The sequence below is a fragment of the Equus asinus genome, chromosome 21 (assembly GCF_041296235.1).
Source record: "Equus asinus isolate D_3611 breed Donkey chromosome 21, EquAss-T2T_v2, whole genome shotgun sequence".
Lineage (NCBI taxonomy): Eukaryota > Metazoa > Chordata > Mammalia > Perissodactyla > Equidae > Equus > Equus asinus.
The window spans coordinates 41,608,876-41,636,408 of NC_091810.1; the positions used below are offsets into that span (position 1 = coordinate 41,608,876).

At 51.2% G+C, this 27,533-nt stretch overlaps 2 protein-coding genes across 6 annotated transcripts in view; both read left to right on the forward strand.

Annotated features, from left to right (window-relative positions):
• FAM107A (family with sequence similarity 107 member A) overlaps positions 1–3,401 on the forward strand; it is a 57,729-nt gene extending 54,328 nt beyond the window's left edge. For all 4 annotated transcript variants that reach the window (XM_070493642.1, XM_014868738.3, XM_014868740.3 and 1 more), the window contains 2 exons: positions 182–338; positions 851–3,401. In XM_070493642.1, coding sequence (XP_070349743.1) covers positions 182–338; positions 851–958 — 265 coding nt within the window. In that variant the 3' untranslated portion in view covers positions 959–3,401. The remainder of the gene's footprint in view (positions 1–181; positions 339–850) is intronic.
• An 11,868-nt stretch (positions 3,402–15,269) lies between these two features.
• The window catches only part of ACOX2 (acyl-CoA oxidase 2), a 29,171-nt gene continuing 16,907 nt past the window's right edge, over positions 15,270–27,533 (forward strand). The window contains exons 1-10 of one of the 2 annotated variants that reach the window (XM_070493643.1): positions 15,270–15,383; positions 17,445–17,698; positions 18,123–18,285; positions 18,498–18,649; positions 19,033–19,140; positions 21,357–21,476; positions 21,797–21,912; positions 22,601–22,770; positions 24,765–24,927; positions 26,072–26,262. In XM_070493643.1, the coding sequence (XP_070349744.1) occupies positions 15,304–15,383; positions 17,445–17,698; positions 18,123–18,285; positions 18,498–18,649; positions 19,033–19,140; positions 21,357–21,476; positions 21,797–21,912; positions 22,601–22,770; positions 24,765–24,927; positions 26,072–26,262 (1,517 nt within the window). In that variant the 5' untranslated portion in view covers positions 15,270–15,303. The remainder of the gene's footprint in view (positions 15,384–17,444; positions 17,699–18,122; positions 18,286–18,497; positions 18,650–19,032; positions 19,141–21,356; positions 21,477–21,796; positions 21,913–22,600; positions 22,771–24,764; positions 24,928–26,071; positions 26,263–27,533) is intronic. The other variant, XM_044754629.2, reaches the window with a different exon arrangement.

The window sequence follows — 27,533 nt, forward strand, 5'->3', positions numbered from 1 at the left end:
GAGTCTCGAGTCCTAGCGTCCTCATTTCCCTTCTCTGTTCAATGGGACAGTAATGGTTCCCGCCCAGGGGCTGCCAGGAGGATTGCACCAGTTAATGGTGTAGGTTGGTGTCACTACAGGGTGCAGCCCTGGGACTGGGGTGGGGGCAGCTGGGGTCTCCTGACGGCTCCCCCTACCTCAGGGGCCTGGGCATTGACAGCAAGCCGGAGCTTCAGCGTGTCCTGGAGCACCGCCGGCGGAACCAGCTCATCAAGAAGAAGAAAGAGGAGCTGGAGGCCAAGCGGCTGCAGTGCCCCTTTGAGCAGGAGCTGCTGAGACGGCAGCAGAGGCTGAACCAGGTGGGTGGGGGACACCCAGCCCTGGCCGGTACCTCCTCCCAGACCGGTACCTCCTCCCAGACCGTCTCCCCTGGCCCAGGGAGGAACTTTGCATGTGGCTGCAGCTGGCAAGAGGGAGGAGGTTGAGCAAAATGAGGACTGGACCAGGAGTCCACCACTGGACTGAGTCTTCACTCTGCCACTCACTTCACTGTGTGACTTTGGGCCACTGGCTTCCTCTCTCTGAATCTGTTTCTTCATCAGCCCAATCTATTGCATGCTGATTCTGATTTCATTCTCACAACTGCCCCATGAGCCAGGTGGCATTCCCATTTTAGAGATGGGGAGGTAAGTGATTTGAACTCGGATTCACAGGGACATCTTTGGTGCTCTGCCCCCCAGCTAGCAGGCTGGTGGCAAAACTGATCCCCAGTTCTGTGTCCCCAAATGAGACCCTTGGTCCAAACCCAGTGGCTTTTGACAATAAGGATTCCCCTGGCCCTACCCCCTTCACACCTCTGCTTCTCCTTCAGCTGGAAAAACCACCAGAAAAGGAAGAAGACCATGCCCCCGAATTCATGAAAGTCAGAGAAAACCTGCGCAGAATCGCCACGCTGACGAGTGAAGAGCGGGCGCTATAGGGCTGGCTTCTGGAGCCCCAGCCCCTGGCAGCCCATCCCGGGCCCCCACACCCTTCTCCAGCCCTTCTGCATCTGGCATCCCTGGGCCCTGGGCCTTGGGACATCTGTGATGTTTACGCTTGCTCCTGTAAAGATGCGTCACCCCAGAGGGCCTCCCCACCACCCCCAGGAGCCAGGGGCCCCTGAGCCCCCAGGCTTTCCTTCTGGGTATTCACCTCTCCTGCTCCCAAAGGAAGCCACTATGGGGAACACCTGCAGCACAGCCTCTCTCCCCGAACGGGCTTCTGAGCCCTGCAGAAACCTTTCTGGCAGAATTGGGAGGGAGGGACAGGTCTCTCTCTGGCCTGCCAGGCCCTCCATTCTGCCCAGGCCCCATGGGGCCCCGCTTCTCTGGGCAGCCCAGCTCCCAGGTCTCAGAGAACTTCCCTGAAGACAGGTGAGGGGCAGCTAAGCGGAGCGTCTCGGGACACCTGCCTTGAAAGCCAGCCGTGGGGAGAAGTGTTCAAGTGCAGCTGCCCCGGGTGAGGAAGGACAGGGGCCCATGTCAGGCCAGGTTGAAAGGGTACTAACAAGACAGCTTCTCAGAGTTGGCCAGCCTTCCCCCCACCCCCAGACTTTCTATTTTCTCCTCTCCACAGCCCTCCCTGCCCGGGCCTCATAACCACAGCTGGCCAGGGCTGCAGCCTTCCTGCTCCCAGAAGTCTAGAACAGTGCTTCTCAAACTTTACTGTGCCTACAAATCACAGGGGATCTTGTTACAGGACAGCTTCTGATTCAGTAGATCTGGGGTGGGGGCTGAGATTCTGCGTTTCTAACAAGCTCCTAGGCTGCTGGTCTGAGGACCACGCTGCAAGCATCAGGGCCAGAGGATCCAGGGGGCACGTCATCCCTGAAACCACCTCTGCCCGCCGTGGACCTCTGTCCAGGGGTTTCCACCCACCTCTGCAGCTCCCAGGGCTCTCGATTCCACCCCACTCCAGGGAGCCTGGGCCTGGGAAGACTTTTGCCTAGAAGATCATGTCACCTGATTGTTGCTTTCATCAGAGATGTAAATAATTGCCAATCTGCATTTCTTACCACACTGTTATGATTCAATCCTAGCCAAAAAAAAAATTTTTTTAACCTTTTCCTTAAGCCTTGGAGAACAAATACACAGTGATTTCCAATAGGCTTCTGGAAATATGAATGGTGGTTTGAAGACACCCTGCCACCCTTAGAGACTGGCCCCTTCAAGTCCCCATTTCGAGCCTCTGCACCTGAGACCCACTCCTGACTTGGTTTCCTTCACCTGCCAGCTCCAGTGAGTTCACCTGTTCTTCTTCCTCAAAAATCCCTTCCCACGGGAGACCAAATGTTTTACCCTTTTGCTCCTATCCCATTTTTAAAGATTCAAAGAATAAAGCAGGCCTGTTTCTTTTTCCCCTGAAAATAAAATCTCTGCCCCTGGCCTTGTGAACCCATCGGGTGAGGTGACAGGGCAGTGCTAGAAAAGCATTTCCTTCCACCCTTCCAAAACTGCCGAAAGAGCTGCCACCGGGATGCTGTTTGGACCAAAGGTGGACCTACAGGAGGAAAGGGCTCATCCTGGTCTTACTCCTAACTGGGTAGTTTGAGGGGAACCAAAGATCTCATCCTTTTCCTGTGTGTGGTCCAGCGTAGGGGGGTAAGTACAGATATGCTGCCTCTGTGTGTGTGTAAGTCGAGCTTTAAAAGGCTCTTGAATGTGACTCTTGGTGAGAATGTGGTAACACTGTTCTAAATGTGTGCCAGGGAGAGTGGTGCTAAAGATGCACAGTCCCTAAGTAAAGACCACCACTTCCCCAAAGAAGCTGCCCTCAGGGGTCTATGCATTATTCAGATGTGTAAAGAGAAGCAAGGCAGGGTGTGTAGGGTGGAGTAGGCCCCTCAGAGGGAATGCTTGGGATTTCACTCTGTGGTCCCCAGAGGTGCTCCATGGAGACAGTGAGTCATGGAGATGAAGCCCCAGAAGTAGAAGGGACCTTGAGCACCACATCGTCCAGTGGAGCCGTGGCAGACACCTTTGTTCACTCCCTTGTGACCAGTCCCAACTCCTTTCTAGCCACCTCCCACTGTAGAGACTGTAAATCTAGATTCTCACTGTTCCAGCCTCCTTTGCAGCTTGGGGTGACCCTGTGACCAGGTATGACCAGTGAAATTTAAGAGGAAGTCTACAGGGGCTTCTGGGAAAGCTTATACGTTTCTGATAAAAGACACGGACAAGGTAACACCTCCCTGCCCCTCCCTTCTTCCTGCCTTGATTGAGGATGTGATGCCTGGAGCCACCACAGCCATCTTGCTACAATGAAAAAAAGGCCAAGAGAATCTCAAAGACATCGACCCTATCATCATTTGACCAAGCCAATGCCAGCAGCCATCCTCCTCCACAATTCTTGTAAATAAAAATAAAACCTTCTTTGTTTAAGCCACTGTTGGGCAGTCTCTGTTACTTGCAGCCAAAAGCATTCCTAACTGACACAGAAGGCCAGCCCTGCTGCCCGGAATTGCCTGAGGCCTGTACTGAAAATCAAGATTCCTCTTTCTTCTCAGAAACCTGTTGGATCAGGATCCCCAGCAACAGTGCCTGGGATCTGTTTTTCTGCTCCTTCTCCATTTAGCCTACATGGCCCCAGTCTGAGAACTGGTATGTGGGCATCACTAGCTCACACATCCTTCAATACTTATTTGTCTAGTGCCTGCTCTGTGCCAGGAAGCAGGTCACGTGCCGGGGGCACAGTGGGAAACAAAACATCTGGATCTCGCAGTGGCCTCCTCCTAGGTGGTCTTCCTGCTTCTGCCCCTGACCCCTACAGCCTACTCTTAACAGAGCAGCCAAAAGGACCCTGTTAAAATCTGGGGCAGATCCGGCACTCCTCTGCACAGAGCCCTCCACTGGCTCCCAGTAGTGTCCTTCCTGTGACGGAGAAGGTCCTATATGTCCAGCTCCGTCCTAACTTCTGACCTACTTCCCACTGCCCTCCCCCCACTCTTGCAGCTCCAGCCCGCCTGGCCTCCCCACCCACCAGGCACGCCCCACCGCAGCACCCTTTCACCTGCGGGCCCACGGCCAGGAAGGTTCTTCCCTCAGAGAGCCACACAGCCCGCTCCCTCATTCTTCAGCTCTTTCTTCATGCTTTTTCCAGACGAGGTCCCCCCGTCACCCCATCTAAAATTTCGACATCTACACGCTTCCCATCTCTTCCTTCCCTGCCTTATTTTTCCTCCTTACCATTGTCACTAACATATTACATATTTTACTTATTTATCCTGTGTGTCTCTCCTAACGATAATGTCGGCTCCACGAGGGCAGAGATTTTTGTTTGTCCTGTTTATTGCTGAATCTCAAATGGCCTTCCTCCTTCCTCCTTCCTCCTTCCTCCTTTCCAGCCAGCAGGTGGCTTGGGCTGTGCCAACCTGGCAGAGTGGGCCCCAGGCACAGGAATCCAAGCCCCATCCCTCTCATGGCTTTGAGAAAAGGCAGCAGCCAAACAGGGCCTAGGGCACAGAGTGGGTGCTCAGTAAACATCTGTTGAATGAATGAATGAATGAGTGAGTAAGAAATTCCTTCCCGCACTTCAGCCGCAGTACACCCAGCCTCCTCCTGTCACCCTCACCCACCTGTCTTTCCTCCACAATTTTGACCATGGCCCAGAGATTTCTGTGTGGTCCAGAAGCTCTCCGTTGGCCCCTTGGGCTTTTGTCACCTGAGCCCTACTGACATTTGTGCCTACAGGACCTACGCTGGAGCTGCATCCAGAGAGTTAGACCATCCCTGAATGCAGAGGTCAGGCCGTCATCTGGGCCTGGGGACCTTGGAGATGGACGGGGCTGCTGCAGTGGCTCTGACTTCAGACCCTGCCCTCCGTGGGGGGTGACGAGCAGCAGGTCCCATCCTCGCTGGGGCCACACTCTCTCACGCCCCCCAGATCACAAGTGCTGATCTGGGTTTGGAGAGCACCCTTATCCATGGTAGACCAGCACCAAACACAAAACCTGGGGGAGGGGGAAGACCTCAGGAGGCCAAGGGACCCTCCAGCCCTGGTTCTGCCAGGTGTGCTCCAGGGAGCCCTGCGAACCCAGCGGCCATGGCAGGGCAGCCTCGCCGCACTTGAGACGGTACTAATCCCAAGCCCCGTGAGAGCAGGGCCCCTGGCTGATTCTGCTCACCTTTACCGGTCCCAGTCCAGGGCTCTGCACATAGTAGGGGTTCAAAAAGTTGTGGATGGATGTCAGTAATGATCCCTGCATTTATGGAGGGCCAGCCATGTCACCACCCCTGACAATTCAGTATCGTCCTCCCCATTTTGCAGATGGAGAAACCAAGGCTCAGGTAAGTTAAGAGACTTGCTAGACATCACAAAACAACACCTGGGGAGAGATGAGATGCACACGGGACCGTCTGCACTTTTTCTACGACAGCCAGGACTTGCGCCTAGAAAGGACTCACAAGAGGCCCCTGTGCCGTCCTGACCTTTTGCCACAAGATTCTCAGGAACGTCTTTCACCTTGCATTTGTCCGTCTGAGCCTGAGGGATTTGGCCTCCACCTATAAAAATAGACTCAGGCCGACATAGACTGACATCAGTCCCCGGGGTAAGCAATGTCTAGATCCTACCACGGTCCCATCCCTGATGTCACGCCTCCACCCCCAAACACAACCAGTCTCTGGGGCCAACCAACAGGTTAGGATCCATGTCGGTGAGATTCCTGGCCCCTTGCAGGACTGGACCTATGGCTGAGCAGTGGCCTAAATGATCTGATGTTCTCTGCCCCCAGACACCCACCAACCCCCACCAACCTTGCTCCCACCAGGGCCTTGCCTTATGGCGCCCCCTTTTGTTGGGGTTCACAAGAACAGAGCCCTCACCCCCCTGGTGGTTAATGGCCCTCATCTCAGCCTGTCACGATTATTTTAGTTGATGATCAACTGGCAGCCACCCAGACAGGACACGAGGCTGGGCTTGTTTTCCAAAACTGGCCCTCTCTTTAAGAATGCCCATCCACTGCCCAGAGAAGACCTGTAGAGAGATGAGCAGGATAGCCCAATGAGTGACCCCGGCGACATTCCTGGGCTGCCTGGCAACAGCTAAGTGAGCCGGGGCTCCCCCTTCCAAGGAAGGGCTTCCCATGGGACCAGGGCACCTAAGCTCATCCTTTTGGGTGCCTGACCTAAAATGCTCATTCCCTCTTCAAGGCCAGTATCAGGCTTGAACTGTAAAGAGGGTTAATTCTGTCCCCAGACCTGCATTCAAGCCCCAGCTCTGCCAATCATGATTTATCACAAGCCTGGGCAACTTGCTGGACTGCATTTTCCACATCTGTGACACAAGTAATAATTTCTACACTTATTGAACATTTAGTGTCTGTGCCGGGGACCGGGCTGATACTTAATATGAATTCTCTCATTTAATCCCCCAGGACTGTCATTACCTCCATCTTACAGGTGAAGCATTCAGTTTAGAGAGACAAAGCCACGGCCCAGGCACACAGTCAACAGGTGGCAGAAGTGAGATGTGAGCCCACGTGTGCCCGACTGGAGCCTGCACATGGATCCTGGCAGCACTGCTGGTGGAGGGTGCAGGAGGATGTTTTGTAAAGTACCCACATTCGAGCTTTCCCATCTGTTGCCAGAAACGTTTGGCAAGCATTCTGAGACCAAACGGCCTTCCTCCTTCCTCCTTCCTTGCCAGCACGTAGCCTGGCCAGTGCCAATCTGGCAGAGAGGGCCCCAGGCACAAGAATCCCAGCCCCATCCCACTCACGCCTTTGAGAAAAGACAGTGGCCAAATGGGATGTGGGGGTCCACCTGCCTACCCTTGGCCCAAGAAGCTCCAGGAAGGAGCAGGAAGGAGAAAAACATACATTGGGCGCCTACTATATGCCTGAAGGGCAGGTCCTGGGATGTGAGAGAACAGACACAAAGCACCTAGCCCAGGGCCTGGCCCATGTCCAGAGGTGGAAGTCCCTTCTCCTACGCTCTCTCTCCTGTTTAGGGATATCTTGACAGGTGGCACTGTGTAGCTATGAAAAGCCCAGGCTGGAAAGTCAGGCGGACGTCAGATTTGGGGGTCAGGTGGGGGATCCCGCTCTGCCACTGGCCAGATGGGTGACCTTGACAATTTCCTCGATATCTCTGGGTTTCTCACTGTTAAGTGAGGGCTCCACTAGTGTCAGCCTCACAGGGTCCTGGGAGGACTGAGATAACAAATATAAAAGGTTTGGCAAGTGCAGGCATGTGGCCAGCACTCAATGAAAGTTAATTATCATCTTCGCTTTCCTCAGTGGTTTCACTGTCATATCTGTCACTGACCCGACCCTGACAAACCCTATTTCTACGTGTTTATTGCTCCTAGTCCCTAAGCTTGTCTGGTGTCCCTCCCTCCCTCTGGGGCCACCCCAAGACCCCCCACCCTTCTCCCTGTCCCCTTTTTAGGGGCAGGTGTCACCCCATACTTCTCACATCCCATACCATCTTCGTCCCCATATTATCTACTCCTTTTATTGCTATTTTAAAACAACTCCTAAGAGTTTCTCTTCTGCTTTAATCACGAAGGACCTCCTCAAACCCAAGAAAGCCAAGAGCACGTATGTGGACTGCATTACCATGGTCCTGTCATCTGTGTCTCCTCTCCTCCCTGGGCAGTGGGAAGACTCTGCTCCCAGCGTCCTTGCCCACAGGCAGGGTCCTGTGACTAGTTCTGGCCAATGAAATGGGAGCAGGAGTGTCATGAGGGTCTCGTCTCCGCTGAGGCGATGAGAAGCCCCATGGGGTCCTCAGGCTCCCTTCCCTTCAGCAGCAAGTGCAGAAGCTTTCAGCTAAGATGGGGGAGCCACAAAATCAAGGCAGCATGGCTCGCTAACACCCCTCATGGAGGACAGCTGTCGCGACTGCTGCCACGCCAGCAGCAGACTTGGCATGAGAAAGAAGTAAACGTGTTTAGCCACTCAGATTTGGGGGTCGTCCATTATTGCAGCATGATCTAGCCCGCGCTGCCTAATACAGTGACACAAGTTACGGCCACAGAAATCTGTGCATTCCCATCTTGGAGTGCACAGACAGAAAAGAAGGATAACGTTCAACACAATGTTTTAAACAAATACAGGACACGGATGCTAATTAACTCAAAATGTGATTTATTCCAAGAAAATTATTAAAACAATAATAAAAACGAAACACACTATAGGGGAAAATTGGAGACAAATGTGTTCCTCTGGGTTGGGAAGATGAAATGATATTGTAAATTCTGTCTATTAATCTAGGGAGATTTTAATCTTTATTAGATTTTAAGTCCCCAAGAGATATTTGTAGACTTTGACAGACAGTGAAATTGTGTTAGTCAAGACTCTTTCAGTGGAAATGAAAGAAATCCAACTCAGACTGACTTTAAGAAGGAAAAGAAATTTATAGTCCAAAAAAGCCTCAGGTATGGTTGGATCCAGGGACTCATGGCATCAGCTCTCACTCTTTCTCCCTCAGGCAAGGTCTCTCTATGTGTGTGTCAGGGCAGGGGGTGGGGGGTGGGGGCAGTGCGGTAGGGTGGAGTAAGATGACTCCTGGTAGCCCCTGACCCTCCTCCAACTGAGCAAGCACAGCAGAAAAAGTCTGTCCCAATTAGGAACCATATGGAGGTGGGTGGTCATAGAGGAGGGTTTCTGATTGGCCCAACTTGGATCTCATGTTCATTCCTGAACCAATCACTTTTTAAAATTTTATGGAGGTCATAATAGTTTATAACACTGTGAAATTTCAGTTGTACATTATTACTTGTCAGTCACCACACAAATGTGCCCCTTTACCCCTTATGCCCTCCCCCCACCCCGCCAACCCTCTTCTCTGGTAACCACTAATCTGTTCTCTTTGTCCATGTGTTAGTTTATCTTCCAGATATGAGTGAAAACGTATGGTGTTTGTCTTTCTCTGTCTGGCTTATCTCACTTAACATGATACCCTCAAGGTCCATCCATGTTGTTGTGAATGGGGGATGATTTTTGTCTTTTTTTATGGCTGAGTAGTATTCCATTGTATAAATATACCACGTCTTCTTTATCCAGTCATCAGTTGATGGGCACTAGGGTTGCTCCCACGTCTTGGCTATTGTGAATAATGCTGCAATGAACATAGGGGTGCATAAATTTCCTTGAATTGTTGATTTCAAGTTCTTTGGATGAATACCCAGTACCAGGATAGCTGGGTTGTATGGTATGTCTTTTTTTAGTTTTTTGAGGAATCTCCATACTGTTTTCCATAGTGGCTGCACCAGTTGGTGTTCCCACCAGCAGTGTATGAGGGTTCCCTTTTCTCCACATCCTCTCCAACATTTTGTTATTTCTTGTCTTGGTGATTATAGCCATTCTAATGGGTGTAAGGCGATATCTTAGTGTTGTTTTGATTTGCATTTCCCTGATGATTAGGACGGTTGAACATCTTTTCGTGTGCCTATTGGCCATCTGTATAGCTTCTTTGGAAAAATGTCTGTTCATATCCACTGCCCATTTTTTGATTGGGCTGTTTGTTTTTTTGTTCTTGAGTTGTGTAGGTTCTTTATATGTTTTGGAGATTAACCCCTTGTTGGATATATGATTTGCAAATATTTTCTCCCAATTGGTGGGTTATCTTTCTGTTTTGTTTCTGGTTTCCTTTGCCTGGCAGAAGCTCTTTAGTCTGATGAAGTCCCACTTGTTTATTTTTTCTTTTATTTCCCTTGCCCAGGTAGACATGGTGTTCACAAAGATCCTTCTAAGACCCACATCAGAGAGTGTACTGCCTATATTTTCTTCTAGGAGTTTTATGGTTTCAGGTCTTACCTTCAAGTCTTTGATACATTTTGAGTTAATTTTTGTGTGGGGCAAAAGATAATGGTCTACTTTCATTCTTTTGCATGTGACTATCCAGTTTTCCCAACACTATTTATTGAAGAGACTTTCCTTTCTCCATTGTATGTTCTTAGCTCCTTTGTCAAAGATCAACTATCCATAGATGTGTGGTTTTATCTCTGGCTTTCAATTCTCTTCCATTGATCGCTGTATCTGTTTTTGTACCAGTACCATGCTGTTTTGATTACTACAGTTTTGTAGTATATTTTGAAGTCAGGGCTTGTCATGCCTCTAGCTTTGTTCTTTCTTCTCAGGATTGCTTTAGCTATTCGGGGTCTTTTATTGCCCCATATGAATTTTGGGATTCTTTGTTCTATTTCAGCAAAGAATGTCATGAGCCAATCACTTTTGAACAGGGAGCTGAGATACTATGATTGGCCAGGCCTGCGCCATATGCCCACCCCTCCATCCCAGGGAGGCAGAAGCAACCTCACCCAAAGCATGTGGGTTCCTTAAAGGAAAGAAGAATTCTCTTAGCAAAATAAGGGTGAAGGGTTGCTGAGCAGACAAAAAACGATAGATGTCCACTACAGAAATTCACCTAGAAGAATAAGCAAGTAGGAATGTCCAAAGGGGACATGTGAAGAAATTACACAAATATACACATACACAAGGATATATGCATATACATGATGGGCTCAACTCTACCAAATTTTAAAATTTCAAAACATATAACAAAAGGATAATTATAAAACCGAATGATATCAAGTCCAGGCAGAAATAATGAACCACTGACACAGAATTGATATTTCCAAAACAGAATCAAGCAAATATAAGAAGTTAACATATGAATTTGCTAAGGGTAACACAAAACCCTTCAATATTTACTCATTCATTTGGCAAATGAATTTGTTCTACAAAAATAACAATACATGTCTCTGCATGAGAATAACAATGTAAAAGAAAGAATTAATTTAGATTCATACCTGATACCATACAAAGGAAACATTCTAAACGAAAGTTAAATATTTTTAAGCAATAAAAATAGAAAGAACACAAAATAGCGTTTTAGTCCTACCTATGAGGAGCTAAATTTATGTCTGTTGGCAAAATAAGACAGATGCATTTGAATAAATAGAAATAAAGATGTTATCTACATGAGGTATGATCAAGCAAATACTAACACATCAAGAGTTTAATCTCAAGACAAATCCAAATTGAGGGACATTCTAAAAGAAAACACCTCATCAGGACAACAAGAACGGCTTCTCTGAGTTCTGAGAGTCCTAGCAAATCATTGAACCTGAGGTTGATCTTTTGAACCCTCCAACACACTTAAATAAGTTCTGAAGATTAGCTAATAGTATTGTGTTAGTGTCATTTCTTAGTGTCAATAATTACACTATGGTTATGTAAGATGTTAACATTGGAGGAAGCTGAGTAAAAGGCATAGAGAGACTCTATACTATTCTTTGAAACTTTCTGAAAGTCTAAAGTTATTTCGAAATAAAAAGTTGAAAACAAAGAATAGGGAGATGCGAGATGATAATTGTTAAACCTGTGTCTTAGGTACACGTGGGTTCATTATCTCATTCTCTCCACTTTTACTCAGGTTTGAAAGTTTTCATTAAAAAAAATAAGCTAGAGAATTCAATCATTTGGAGCAAAAAATTAAAATGATCACATCCAAAACATATAGAGCAGTGTCAGCTCCAAAGTTGATGGTGAAACTATTTAAACACGGAATTCATCAAATATTAAAAGAACATCAAGAGGTTAATCTCAAGAGAGTCAAGATGTGGAAGTTATGGCAGAGAGAAATGAAATAATTGCCCGTGGGCAGTGATAGAACAAACCCTTGGCAGAGGCCACGTTGGAACCCAGAACTTTCCTCTCCAAACTAGGGTCAAGGCCACCTTCCTTGAAGCCACCACCTTGTGTACAGCCACTGCCAACAGCAAAAGGGATTCAGAGATCCAGGCCCACCTAGTCCCAGCAGGACCTTCTGGGTGAGGTCTCAAAGCTTGGTCCTACTTCTACCTCAAGACACAAGCTGGACACTATCTCGGGACATGGTGGTAAGCTTTGAGGCCTCTTAGTGAGCAAACACACCACACCACAGATGGGGAGGCCGAGACCCAGGAGGAAAGGGCACCTTCCCAGAGTCACCACATCTCAGAAATCCTGCATGACAGGAGCCCTGCGTTTCCTGACTTCTTTCCCAATCTTGCACAAATGGGTTGAGGTCAGTCTTTGACATCAGAAGATCTGGTTCAACAACCATCTCTGAAATCTATTTATTGTACAAACCCAGGCAAGTGACAACACCTCTCTGAGCTTGTTTCCTCCCCTGAAAAATGGGGAGATGCATCCTGTTTTCCAGAGTTGTTATGCAGTGGAAACAAGAGAACCTATAAACATCCCACCCCACTCACTGAGACCTGGTTTCCCTCTGGGTCCCACCCTGAGCAACGTCCAATGCACTGCAGGGGCTCCCAAAATATTTGTCCAAGGAATGATGGGTAGGGGTGGATGGATACTAAGGCTAATCATAAGACAAGACAAATTTTAGAGTAGAAACATGGGGAGAGAGGAAAATTGCTCACTTTACAGAGCAACTCTTTCATAGAAGGACCACCTGAGTGGAGCCTTTTAAGCTCCTGAGATATTAACACCTTGAGTTCCTGAAGGGCACAGGATGGCAGGAGCCATCAGGAAAGGCAGCAGAACAGGATCTCAGCTGGGTACATAGCTTTTTGGTACAAGTAGTCCCAAAGGAATCCCTAGCTTTGAGACTAGAGGATAGGGTTTCATGTCGGGGTACACAAGTACGTACAGATAGGATAGACCCACACACCCACAACAACCCCTACCTTTCAAAAAACTGCCAAAGCTCCAGAGTCCTTCCTCAAGCTTGGCCATGCCCTTGGGGTAGAAAATCTTGATGGCTCCTGCCAACCTTTATTTATTCATTCATCCACCAAGTGTTTGTTGAGCACCTACCTAGGCCAGGCCCTGGGCTGGGGCTGGGACTGCATTACTGACCAAGAGCAAAGCAATCCTTGCTTTCCCTGGTGATTTAGACAAAAACCAATAATGAAAGAAAAAATAGCCACCACTGCAGCGAGGGGACCAAGGATGTGGCATCTTTTTCTAGCACGATTTGTGACACCAAATGTGTGGTTGTCCCACACCAACAACCAAGTCTCCGATTCTCCACCACCACCTGGCTATCTAACCACTCAATGCCATTCCGACACTAACTCGCGGGGTTAGTGCAGACCTCGCAGACTTAGGGCTCAGTCCCACAAGACTGCCCTCACTTCAGACACCAGTTGCAAATTCCAGGGGCCACCTGTACTTCTGACCTACTGGCTATAAATTCAGAGGTTCCCACAACCCCCTCCACAGCTTCAATAATTTGCTAGAACGACTCACAGTACTCAGGAAGCCACTTTACTTATGTTTACCGGTTTATTATAAAGTATACAACTCAGGAACAGCCAATTGGAAAGGCTGCACAGGATAAGGATGGGGGAGGCAGCATTGAGCTTCTCTCCAGGCCCTCTCTGGGCATGCCACCCTCCCCACACGTCAACTTAGAAGTTCCCCAAACCTCTTTGTTTAGGGATTTTTTATCAAGGTCTGGTTATGTAGGCATAATTGATTAAACCACTGCCCGGTGGTGGCTGACTCAATCTCCAGCCCCTCTCCTTCTTCTGGAGGTTGGCGGTAGGGGGGGTGGGAAGAACTAAAAGTCCCAACCCTCTAATTAAGGTTTGGTCTTTCTGGCAACCACCCCGCAACCTGAAACTATCTTTGGGCCCCCAGCCACAGATACAGAAGACAAGTCTTTTCACTCAGGAGGTTCCAAGGATTTTTAAGAATTCCTGAAGGTTTATTTAGGAACTGGGAATAAAGATCAAATATGGGGGCCAACCCAGTGGAGTAGTGGTTAAGTTCACATGCTCCACTTCAGCGGCCCCGGGTTCACAGGTTCAGATCCTGGGGGGTGGACATAGCACCTTTTGTCAAGACATGGTGTGGCAGCCTCCTACTTAAAGTAGGGGAAGAGTGGCACAGATGTTGGCTCAGGGACAGCCTTCCTCAAGCAAAAAGAGGAGGATGGGCAACAGATGTTAACTCAGGGCCAATCTTCCTCACACACACACACACAAAAGACCAAAGATGTATTTTTTATTACACCACAAAGGGCAAAAGCCTGGGGCTAAGAAAGCAGATTCAGGAGCTTTGAATCCAGACCGGGATGACTTCCCAAGAGATTATGACATTTGTCGTGAGATGAAAGGATGAAGATGAGCTGGACAGGGAAAGCAGAAGGGGCGTGGGGACAGAGGGATCAGAGAGAGGGCAAGAAGGTTTTAAGCTCAAAAAAGTTATCAAGTCCTTAGAAACGGCTGTGAGTATCCTGTCTAGGTCTCCTGCTCAGCCCTACTGTGACTCTCGTCTCCCCAGCAGCCCCCAACTCTCCACCAGGATGTGTCCCAAGGGCAGGGGACTGAGACAGTTTTGTTTAGTTTTATTTTTGCTTCTTGCTGTACCCCTGTGCTTAGATCATTGTGGGCACTCCAAAATACGTATTGATGAGTAAACAAATCAATGCATCCTGTACAACCGAAGACCTCACATATCTGCCCGTGAATACCTCACCAGCAGGCTGCTGAAGAATCAGAAATTCCAGCATCAAACATCACTCCTGGGAATTAAGAAATTCTTTCATGGGGGGCTGGCCCCGTGGCCAAGTGGTTAAGTTCGCGCGCTCCGCTGTAGGCAGCCCAGTGTTTCGTTAGTTCGAATCCTGGGCGCGGACACGGCACTGCTCATCAGACCACGCTGAGGCAGCGTCCCACATGCCACAACTAGAAGAACCCACAACGAAGAATACACAACTATGTACCGGGGGGCTTTGGGGAGAAAAAGGAAAAAATAAAATCTTAAAAAAAAAAAAAAAGAAATTCTTTCATGGGGAACCAAGAAAACGGTAATAATCTCCAGTTACAAATGCTTAGGATTTTAGAATTGACCAAGAGCTTTCCTTTAGACCCTGTGAGTTACAGACTAGGGGAGGGAAGCTTAGAGAAGTGAAAGAACTCAGAGTCACATCTCGGGGATCTGAACCCAGGTCTCTGGATTCCAACTGGGGACTGTGGTGTTTCCTTCTGCAGAGGGAAAGTGTGTGCATTTTACCAGGCCCAGGCCCTGGGAGACGGAGCCAGACAGGCAGGGAGAGGAAGAGAAAGACGGGGGTCCCATAGCTGGCACTCACCGAGCTGCCTAGCCAGCCTCGTGCTAAGCTATCTATCCTGCTTCATCCTCACAGAAATTCTCCCAGGGCAGCCCAGTGCTGGGGTGGCAGCTGGCCACAGTCACATCCACCTAGGGGGCAGGAGAGAACAGGCCGCGAGTTCAACCAAGAGCTGACAGCCTGCCAGGCAGAGCCTTCAGTCTTCTGGCCCTTCTAGGGGAGGAGAAAGGGGCTAGGCGGCCTACCAATGACAGGCTTCGGCTGGCAGCTAGAGGTCAGGCCACACCCACAGTGCAGACACAGGACTACACAGGACACAGGACGGAGGTGAGTTAGGCGAGCAGCGCCGAGGGACAAGGAAGGGCCTGGGAGACCCCTGACCCCCTGAGTAACGACCCTCCCTGCCACTCCTGATGACTCTGAGCGCTGCTCTCTTTCATTCAACACTATCTACTAGGCAACACCTGTGGCCCCGGCCCTGTGCTAGGTGTTAGAGCTACGGCACTGATGTGACAAGGAACCCTGTCCTCCTGGGGTTCACCTTTGGTAGGGGGAGACAGCAATAAATAAAAACTCAGTAAATGAGTAAATTATCTCGTAAGTTAGGATAAGTGAAAAGAGAAAGAGGAGAGCAGAGTGAGGAAGATTGGGAATGCCGGGGGAGGGGCTGGGGATTTAGGGAGGGTGGCCCGGTGGGCCTCACAGGCCAGGTGACATTGATCAAAGACTTGAAGGAGGTAACGAGGGAGCCATGAGGACATCTGGGGAGGAGTGCTCCAGGCAGAGGACACAGCCGCAGCAGAGGGGTGAGGCCTAGAATGTGCCAGCACAGCAAGGAGGCAGCAGCAGTTGTAATGGAGGCAACAAGAGGCAGAGAGGAGGAGGGCCAGGAAGAGAGGATGCAGGCCAGGCAGCCTTGCAGAGGTCCAGGGGGCAGATGATGGGGGCTCCTTGAACGTTCCAGGCCCCTTGTCAACATCCCCACGGCCCTGTCACCCACTTAGGCGTATCGGTTTGGAAGCCTCTGTAGGACTCCCATTTGCTACATGTGGCTGTGTGAACTTACGAAGTCTTCCCCCATCCCTGGGCTCCTGCCCTTTCTGTAAGATGGTAATTGTAACAGGAGCGTATCTGCAGGATTGTGGTGAAGAAGAAAGGGAATCAAAATAGTGGCTGCCTGCAGGAGAGATTGACAGCCTGCCTCCGGTGAGCCAGGCTCGCGGGCCCCAAGGCAAAGCAGACCAGCCCCCTGGTCACTCACTGCCTTGGAAGAGGGACATTGGAGTAAATAAAGAACTGTTCCTTATTATCCCCTCTAATAGCACCCAGTGGGGGCACCAAAGGGTTGCTTTGTTCCCCCAGGGGGTGCTGCTGTCAAGAGGGCTTCTTAGGGGAGGGGTCCCTAGATCCTGGGGCTCACTAGGAAAGGGGGTGGAGGGGGGCAGGTTAGCAGGAGATGGAGAGGAAGCCTGGGGTGGGGGAGCAGGGGATATGGGGTGAGGGGTGAGAGGGGTGGGAGGCGGTTGGATGGCAGGGAGCATGGACCTCATCCCAAAACAGTGGGCACCGAGGAGCAAATTCCAAGCAGGGGAGGAAAACAATGCAATTGCAGTTACGGGGTCTCCCTGGCAGCTGGGAGAACAGACAAGAGAGACCCCGAGGCCAGGAGAGAAATGATGGTGGGCTGGCAGTAGCCAGGGGGATGGAAGGAATAGACTAGATGGATTCGAGGGACTCGAGAAGTAGAATGGAGCATACCTGGTGGCTGCCTTGCTTGGGGGAACAGGGGCTTCTAAGAGGCCAAGGATTTACCATGAAGGATGCTGGGTCCACCCTGGCTACTGGGGCCACACAGGGGTTTCAAGGGGAACATCTCACAGACAGGGAGCAACCTTCCTCCCCTCGGCTCCACAGTACCCCTCAAGGCTGACAGAAATGGGTCAAATGAGCCTAGGCCTTAGGGAACCAGGTGAATGGGACCAGAGGTCCCCCCAGTGAGCCCCCATGGCAGGGCTGTAGTGTGGACACAGCATGTGCTTTGTGGCACAGACTCCAGCTGTGTGGCTAGAGCCCACACACTTAACCTAAGATTAATTTTCTTCATGTGTGACCTTCATCCATTTGTCATGAGAATTTCCCCAGGCAAAGCTTGTAATGCAAACTGCAGTGAACAGAGCGTGAGCTTGGTGATCAGACCCTGTCCAAACCTTGCCTAACAGGTGTTGAACTACCATTCACTGAATGGTTACTGCAAACAACACCTAGACAATGCCTAGTACTCAGCCAAGTGCCCACAGGGAGGAGTGTGGGGATGGAGTGCCACTCAAATATTTCAGGGGAGTTCCTTCCTCCACTAGGCAGCCCTGGCTGACACTCAGCCCTGGGCAGTTCCTCCTACCCACAGGTTCTTAGCACCACCCAGGGCTCAGAGCAGCCAGGCCAGCAGTGTCTCTCCTCAGACCCCACGCAGATCCAGGCGAGGATGGGCAGCCCAGTGCACCGAGTGTCAATGGGGGACACCTGGAGCAGGCAAGTGCACCCCGACATAGAGAGTGAAAGGTACAAGCAAACCTTCGACGTGGAGCGGCTCACCAACATCCTTGATGGAGGGGCCCAGGACACTGCACTCCGGAGGAAAGTCGGTAAGAGGAGGCTGGGAAACGAAGGATCTGCTTTGTCCCCATGTGCTTTTCCTGGAAGAAGAGTCTTTCATTAGCAGTCCTACCTTCAGATAACAAACTTTTCTCTCAAAACTCAACTGTTAGAGATTCATTCCTTTGGACTATAAAGGTATCTTTAACATGTCAATATTCCCTGAGCCCATTTGAGCGATAGAAAAGTCCTAGGCAGCAGAAGACCTGGATGCTGGTCCTTATTCTGCCACTGCATAGCTTTGTAACCTTGGACGAGTCGTTTTCCCACCTCTGGGCCTCAGGTGTCTCATCTATAAAATAACAGTAATGTCTGACTTCCTTTCCCTGTCCATGAGGCACCTGGGTGGGAAGATTTGAAGGTGCCAGGAACCTCACTCAGGTCTCTAAGCCCTCTCTTCTCTGTCCCTGGCAGAGAGCATCATCCACAGTGACCCAGAGTTTAGCCTGAAGGACAATTATTTCCTGACCCAGAGTGAATGTTATGAGGCCGCCGTTGAGAAGAAATTCCACTTGCAGATGCTAGCACAGCGCCAGGGCTGGGCAGAAGACAGTCGTGAAGCATATTACGCTTACAGGTGCTCACCCCCAGGGCAGCTCCACCAGAGAGGAATTCACCTGGGATCCCCCGGAAGCCCCTTATCCCATGAGCTGCTGTCCCCAACAAAGGCAGTACTTGCTGGGAACCAGGATGCCAGGTGCCCCTTCCCTCCAGCGCCCTGCTCTAGCTAAGGGTACCTGGGCCCCTGTCTCCCACAGGCTGCTCAACCACAGCGTCTCTCCCCTACAGAACCCTTTCTGGAAGTCTGGGCTTCAGTTTGCAGCACATCTTCCTAAAAGCCCTCAGGAGCCTGGGCTCAGAGGAGCAGATTGCTAAATGGGTCCCAGTGTGCAACAAGTTCCAGATCATCGGGACGTACGCCCAGACAGAACTGGGACATGGTGAGCCAGGGCTGTGGCATGCAGGGTACAGGTAGCACACTGCACAGTCCCAGAGGGCCCGTCCACTTCTCGGGAGTCATAGATTGGTGTGTTTAAGATGAAAACGTTACAGCAGGTGGCGGTCAGGGGTGTTGAGGAAGGGGTGCCTTTTTCTAATCTACATGAACATTGTATGGGTAGCAGTGGGGCAAGTCACCCCTTCTGGAAATGTCAGCGACCATCCCTTGTCATGAGCTGGCTATGTGTGCCCCACACAGCCCACAGCTGGAGCTACCCCCATCCACACAGGGGTGGTGCCTGAGAGTTCCAGGCCTGCGTAGACACTGCTCCCCAGGGGAGATTCCCCTTTGGCCTGACGTCTAACTCCCCTCCTTGATTCCAAGGGACATATCTCCAGGGCTTGGAGACTGAAGCCACCTACGATGCAGCCACCCAGGAGTTTGTGGTGCACAGCCCCACAATGACTGCCATCAAATGGTGGCCTGGGGACCGTGAGTATCCATCCATCCCCCAGCCCCATCTGTCCCCAGGGAGAACAAAGCTGGATGGCAGAACAGCACGGATTTTGATGTCCAACAGAACTCAGATTGATTCCCTGTTCTAGGCTGGGGACCTCGGGCAAGTCAATTCACCTCCCTGAGCCTCACTGTTTTACTCTGTAAAATAGGTGGGATAGGAAGAATTTCATCAGTGAGTGGCTCAGAGGACCCCAAGGGAACCTTGAAGTAGCTGAGGAAACCGACCCAGCCTTTGGGGCATGAGGGCCAAGAGCTCTCTCACACACTCGGCCCCCACACAGACACACGCACACACACACACACACTTGGGCTAGTCCCAGGAACTCCCCATAACCCCAGTTCCTCTCATCTCCCAAAGCTTGCCACCAGCCAGAGTCCAGGGCCATGCAATTACACAGTGAGAGAGAAACACCGCTCAGGGCCCGTGCTCCGGAGCCCTGGACCCTCAGACCCCCAGACCCCCAGACCCCCGGAAGGGCTCTGGCCCGCCACCAGTGCCAATCAGGCCACTGGCCCCGCACCTCCTGCTGAGGCCACCAGGTGGCGACTGCACCGCGCTTCCCCCAGGGTCAGTGATTTGCCAAAGCCTAAGGAGGGGGTGCCCCCAAGGCCCTCTTCCCCCAGTGTGAGAATACACCTCTGAGCACGCATCTGTGGCACTTGGGGACCCATTTGGTGAAACACTTATATGGAAAGAAAAAAATACAACAAATGTGAGGAGTCCAACTTAAGCAGAAAGAGAGATGACAGACAAGCAGAGACAGGGAGAAAGATCGAGAGAGGGAGAGAGCAATGAGAGAGACAGAGAAGAGAGAAATAAGAGAGTGACGTGAGAGAGCAATGAGAGAGAGAGAGAGAAAATGAATGACAGCTGTCAAAACAGCAGTGAAAAGAAGCCAGCCTTTGGAATCAGACAGCATTCAAATCCCAGTTCTGCCCCTTCCAGGCCAGTAACCTTGAACACGGCAACCTGCTCTCGGAGCCTCAGTTTCCTTATCTGGAAAATGGGGCTCATCCCACATGCCCTGTGAGAACTGGAAAGCGCTAGCAGAGGGTTTGCTACCACCTGGGTTTCAATAAATGATAATTATCTGTATTTATTATTATTAGGTTGATGGCAGAGTGATTCATTAATAGGTTTTTGAGGACAGAAAAAAAAAGCTTGCCCCCTTCGCAGTGCCTTGAGCAAGTCACTGCTAGATTTGTTTGGCTCTTTGGGGGCGGTTCCCTCCTCTCTGGGATCAGTAACTTTTTGAGGCCCCAAAGGTGCCATGAGCTGGGGTCGGGGAGTGATGCACACATCCCCGTCACTTGGGACCAGTGTTCTTGCATGGATCCTGACACACAAACCCCAGCAGCTCTGACCTAAAGACCCTGTCTCCTTGATTCCAAAGAAAATCACTCAAGGGCAACACACTTGTAGCAGAACCAAATTTTAAAAGATGCCAAGCTTTCCCGGATTTTTCCATTCAGGCCGTTTTCGTTAAAATCCATAGCCTTCGTCAAGCTTTGCCTTTGGAAGAGAAAGTACCCAGAGGGCTCAGGGCGCTTTGGTCCCCTCAAGATCTCCATGAGCCTCCTTGAGCCTCCCTACACCATGGGGCTCCTGCCTGTGTAATCGTAGGGCAGTTGCTACACATCCCTGACATTTAGACTGAGCCCCCTGCACCTCCAGCCACCAAATGGCTCTCCATAAATCCCTCCAACCCAGCGCCTTCCAGAGCCAGCCACTCAAAGAGCCAGCTCTTTGAATGGTTCCAGTTATTTCTAAGGATGAGTCAAGGCCATGTGAGTCAAGGGGCATCCTGAACAAGCAGCCCTTTGCTGCGCTGAATGCTACCTTCTCCACTGCCTGGCCCCACCAAGCCCATCCAGTCCTCAAGCTTCTGAGCATCCTGTTCCCTCCACCTTGCACACTCTTCCCTGGGTGGCTCCCCTGGAAAACGCCCCTCACCCTCCAGGCTCCTTGTGATCCCCCCCGACCCACATCCTCTGGGGCAGATCAAACTAACCCTCATCCCAGCCTCACAGAGAGCCTTGCCCTTCCCCACACCACCACACTGGTCCTCCTAACCCATTACAGACTGGGCCCACATCCAGGTTCCGATGGAGAGGGTCAGCCATCTGCTCTGTACACCAGGGCCTCATGCCCAGGGATCACTCTGGGCCTCTCATCTCTCTGCCCTCAGTGGGACGGTCAGCCACCCATGCCCTGGTCCAGGCCCAGCTGATCTGCTCGGGAGCCCGGCAGGGCATTCACGCCTTTATAGTACCCATCCGGAGCCTCCAGGACCACACTCCACTGCCAGGTAAGCCCTTGCTGCTCCCTCCAGCCCCTGCCAGGAGGAAACCTTGCCAGGCCTCCCTGTCCCAGGGCCCTAGAGGTCCCTGGGAGAAGCTGGGACATGTCACCCTTGGGTCCAGTTGGACAGACCTGGTGCTGACTGACTGGGTGACTTTGAGCAAGATTCAGCACCTGTCTGACCTCAGCTTGGTCATCTGCAAAACAGGTGTAATGACCTCAGTGTCACAGGCTTCTGTGAGGCTCAGGTGAGCTAGAATGTGTGTGTGTGGTACCTGGCACACAGCAAGCGCTCGACTGAAGGACGCTCCCATCTCCATCTTCTAGGAATCACTGTTGGAGACATTGGGCCCAAGATGGGCCTTGACCATGTAGACAATGGCTTCCTGCAACTGGACCACGTGCGGGTCCCCAGGGAGAACATGCTGAGCCGCTTTGCACAGGTAGGGAGCCTGGGGAGGCTACAGGCCTGCCATGCCTGGAGAGGGGACAATGGCCCCCCGCAGACTGCTGCTGGCTCTTGGTCCTCTTCCACAGAGCTGAGTTTGGGGCACCTCCCACCCCACAGAGGCTCCCATAGACCTGGGTAAAACCCCAGCTTAGGAGCTGTGTGATCTTGGGCAAGTCACTTGGCCTTTCTGAGCCTCAGAGTTCTCACAGGTAAAGGCTCACCTCATGGGGTGGCAGAGCAATCATAGGGTAGGGTGGCAAGGTGATGTGAGAAGAAGAGGGATGAGGCAGAGAGGACAGTCCTATTTATCTGCAGTGAGGCCTAGACATAACCATCACTGAACAGACACCAGCTGAGTGCTGGAGAAAGTTCTGGAGGTCCCCATTTTGCCAAGCATAACCTTTAGCTGTGGATCGTAGGGAGACCCCGGGTGTCCCAGGAGAGGAGCTATGAACCAGGGCACTTGGGGCAGTGGCTGTTGAGCAACAAGCATGGATATGTTTCTGTTTTAACAATCAGTGTGGCCATACAACAGCATTCTGGCTGTTGGCCGGCTGTGTCTGCTCTGGGTGAGCAATTTGAGAACTGTGGTGCCCGCAGGGTGTGGAGGCCCACAGTTCTGGGGTGGGGCAGCCTAGAGAGCCTTGGCTCAGACCCAGTGCCCATCCTTGGTCCACCAGGTCTTGCCAGATGGCACCTACATCAAGCTCGGAACAGCACAGAGCAACTACCTTTCCATGGTGGTGACGCGGGTGGAGCTGTTACCAGGCATCACAGCCGAGCTGCAAAAGGCTTGTGTCATCGCCATTCGCTACTCCATCATACGCCACCAGTCCCGGCTCCGGCCCAGGCAAGGCGCACCCAGAGGCCAACCACTGCAGACAGGGCTACCTCTCAGTCCCACAGAGCCTGCCGCCTGACACCACCCCCTCTGCCCGAGCAGGGTGCCGGGAGCATGCATTACACACCCCCGCCACACACACGTAGTCTCCTCAGACCTGGCCCATCTGGCCACATCTGTGAGGTCTCTACCTGGCTCCCTCTAACCTCGGCTGACCAGCTGGCCTGACCTGGGTCTGTCAATGTCCAGCCCCGTCGGGCTCTGTGATTGTGAGTCTTTGGCCCTGTACCACCAGACCTCAGTCTGTCCAAGTCCAACTGGGGTCTTGTGGCTGTGCCTGGCTGAGTAGGTCTGGGTCAGCCAGCTGCCAAGCAGCAGGTGACCGTGGCTCTTGAGTTTGTTCTGTCAAGGTGTGAGTGAGTGTGTCTGGCAAAGTCCAACTGTCACACCAGACCACATATGGCTGAAGTTGGTTTTGTCTAGCTGTATCTGTCAACATCTGACTGTGGTATGTCCAAGTCTAGATCCACTCTGTTGTACGTGGCTGTGTCCAGCTAACACTCCTTCCACTCCATGGCACCGAAGAGCAAGGGCTAAGTGTACTCTCTGTTTTGACTAAGTGTACACAAACACACACACATGCATGCATGCGCACATATGGACAGTTGCCCAATTCAGCAAATAAAAATACAGAACTGCCAGTTAAATTTGAATTTCAAGTAAACGACAAATAATTTTTTAGAATAAATATGTCCCAAATGGACTCCTCCAGGTTACAGCAAAATGGAGCCTGGGCACGTGGTGCCACAGAGCGGGCACAGGAAGAGAGGGTAGAGCTGGACACAGCATAACTGACTGAACTCATGGGGCTGAGCGGTGGGCTTCAACCTGGTAGTTCCTGTCTCAGTTCTGCTAAGTGACCCTGGGCACATCCTTTGGCCTCTCTGGGCCTCAGTTTTATTACTTTAAAAAGTGAAGAGTGAGATCACCAGGACTGGAACCTGAGAACCCCCAGTCCAAGAGCCTGGTGGTGTTTCATGCTGTGGACTCAAGGATCCAGAACTGTAATGCAAACGGACAGAGGGTCTGATGCCAGGCAGACCTAGGTGCCACACTCAGCTAGGCCACTTGCTGTCTGTTGGAGCTTAGGCTGGCCACCAGCCTCGTTGTTCCTGAGCTTCCTCATTGACAAAATGGACATGAGAGGAATGGTCTTTCAGGGCAGTGTTGAGGATGAAATGCAACAAAGCGTGCCAGGCCCTTAGCCCAGGGCCATTTTCTCTGGCAAACCACAGCACCCTCAGCCAGCCTGGGCTTCAGAATCGCAGGCTGAATCTTCTCCAGGGGACAGAGGCACTGAAAAGAAGGTGCTGCCGATGATGTCCTGTCCAGAGCCCAGTTTTCTGGATGGCAGAAGTGTCCCAAAGATGGTTATAATAGCCCATGTCCAGGGGAGGGGCTGCTGGCCCAACGAGGAGACCCAGGTTCCTCCCCATCGGCGGCCGTGGAGGCTTCTCACATTCACACCTTCTTTCAATGCACAGATAGTGACCATGGACCCCTCACACCCTCAGAGTTCTTAGGCTCAACGTGTTTCCCAGCACACAGCAAGAGCACCAGGGCAGCGAAAGGTCAAGGTTCAAATCATCAGGGGTACAGGGCCACAAGCCCTCACCCAAAATCCCTGGAACTAGAAGTGTTGGAATTCAGAGCTTTCCAGATTTCAGCAGGATAATAGGTGCATATGCTGTAATTTTATAAACGTCTCCCACAAGGGGCAGCACCCATCAGCCAACACATCAGTATTTCTGCAGTGCAATAAGTGGATATTCATGTGAGATGGGATTTCACAAGATTATCACAAGCCTCGTGTCGGTTCAGATCAAGTTTTGTAACGAGATATAAGAACTGTCAGTTCTTAAGGCTTTTATGGCACTAGGGATATGCGAAGGTGAATGTGGGATGTAGCAATCTTCTAAACCTTTCGCTTCTCTTCCCCACAGTGAGCCAGAGGCGAAAATCCTGGACTACCAGACGCAGCAGCAGACGCTCCTTCCTCAGCTGGCAACAGCCTATGCCTTCCATTTCCTGGCGAGAAGCCTCTTGGAATTCTTGCATGACTCCCACGATGCCATTCTGGACAGGGACTTCAGCCTCCTGCCTGAGGTCTCTGCTGTCTGCGGTGGGGCGGGAGCTGGGATGGGGTGGCTGAAATTGTTTGGCCCATGGGGAAACGGCCCGAGTCCTGCTTCCATGGGCTCCTTCGCTTTCCCCCTCCCCAGCCTTCCAACATCCCAGGGCAGCCAGGATGAACTGTACCCCGACACATAAATCCACCTGTCTGGCCCCCAAAAAGCTCCAAAAATGTTAGAGGAGATAACTACACATAGCATATGGAACACTGGTGCACCCATGCCTGATGTGCATTTAAAACCCAAAAAGCTCCAGAAACCAAAAGGCGTGTAGATCTCATTCAGTGGCGCAGTTTGACCTGAACTGACCTGATTTATCCCGCTGAGTGTGAGTACATTTTGCAGCAGAAACATTAATGTGTTTGATCTCCAAGGCTGCCCCAGACTCCTCTAGGCATATTATATATCATCTACCTTAAATGTCCTGCTTCACTTTTCTGAAATTCAAAAAATAATCTGATTCCAAAACACATCTGGCCCAAAGGGTCTCAGATCAAGGACCGTGGGCTCACACGTACACTAAGAGTCAGTGTGTCTGGGCCCTGTGCTTTATAAGTGTTGCTTCTTTAGTCCTTGGACTGTACAGCAGGCACCACTGATAGCCTCATTTTACAGATGAGGAAAGCAAAGTACAGAGAGGTTAAGGGACAGGACCTTCCTCCTGAGGACTTAAAAGTCTGAAGATGGTGAGGAGCTTTCAAGAACCAAAAACTCAAACCAGGCCTGCTGCCTGGCAGCTCCACCGACAACTCAAGACAGGGGCTTGATGATGGACATCCATCCTCACAGGCCAGCTCTCCAAAACTTCTGCTTGCCAGCAAAATCCATAATTCCTGGATGACGGTGAGCCCCATCCAAGAAACATCCTTTTCCAAGATCCTGGAGACACTGGCCTGGACAGTTTTCTTGTGTCCTTATTACTCCTACAGGTACATGGCCTCACTGTGTGAGTCACAGAACCTCTCTGAGTCTCAGCCTTCTCATTCATAGAGTTGTGAGCTGAGGAGATAATTCTGACTTCACAGAGTTGTGCTCAGCATACAGGAGGTGCTCAATGAGTGCATGGTTGTTACTGGAGGACCCCCTTACACCACCTCACCCCCTTCCTATTCTTGCAGCTTCACGCACTGAGTGCAGGTTTAAAGGCCATGGTGTCGGACTTCTGCACTTATGGGGCCGAGCTGTGCCGCAGGGCCTGCGGTGGACATGGCTACTCAAAGCTGAGCGGCCTGCCATCGCTGGTCACCAAAGTGACAGCCTCCTGCACCTTTGAGGGTGAGAACACCGTGCTTTACCTACAGATGGCCAGGTAAGCCCACGACTGGCCCAGGCCTCTGCCCAGCCCCTGGGAAACCCCGGGGGCTTCTACCTGGGCTGAAGCATCCGTCCGATGCCTATAGAGAGAGCAGACTTTGGGGAGCGCTGTTCAGGGACTGTCCAGCTCCCACAGTATGTCTCCAATCCATCCACTTCTCCCCAGATTCACTGCAGCTCCCAGCCAGGCCACTGTCCCCTCCTGCAGACAACAGCGTCAGTCTCCTCCCTGGTCTCCCGCTTCCTCCCTGCCCCACTCCAGTCCTCCACGGGCAGCCAGAGTGATCTTTTCAAAGCCTGGAGACAATCACATCTTTCCCTTGCTTAAAATTCTTCAACGGTTTCCCTCTGCTCATAGGAAAATGCCGCCCTCCACACTGTGGCCTCCAGGTCCTCGCCCTCTCCATCCTGTTCCCACATGCTCCTGCCTCTTCACTTCTGCCAGCCACACATTTCTTCTTTCCCACCATGGGGCCTTTGTACTCACTTCCCTCCCCCTAAAACTCTCTGCCCCCAATTTATTGTTGTACGGCCGGCTCCTTCTCATCCCTCAGGTCTCTGCTAAAATGACGCCTCCTTCAGATGCCCTCCCTGACCACTCAGTCTAGACTAACACCACCCTGGTCCTCCGTCTCAGCATTGTCCTTTCCCTTAGGAGTGGTTATCACAATCTGCACGTGTCTTTTTGTGTGTGACCGGGAGCTCCTTGAGGGCAGGCAGCCCACCCGCATTGCTCGCTGCTGTGTCCCTAGACTTAGCACAGGGCCTGCACAGGGGAGGCTGCCACGAGGGGCAGGAAGGAGTGGCTGAGGCGGCCTCCTCTCTCTCCTATGTCTGTGGGGGAGCGTGGCTGATGAGGCCTTTCACATTTACCTGTTCTCAGGTGGCTTCTCCATGCAGTTTACTGGCAAATATGCTATATAACATTTCTTAGAATTTTTTTTTAATATATAACTTTTATTGGGGATTTTTCAAATTACAAAATGAATACAGTAGCATGTATTAGACCCACTGTGCCAAGCCCTTGACATTCAGTTGGCACAAACCTCCTATCAGGTGAGCATTATCATCCCCATCTAGAGATGGAGAAACTGAGGCTGAGGGAGGTGAAGTAACTTCCACAGCATCACACAGGTCTCAGCAGAGCTGCATGGAAATCCACGGTCCTCTGAGCCCAGAGCCTGTAAGCGCTGGGTCATCACAAGGAAGCAGCTGAAGGTCACCTATAATCTTCCCACTCATCTTAGCGTTCTTGCATCTATTCTC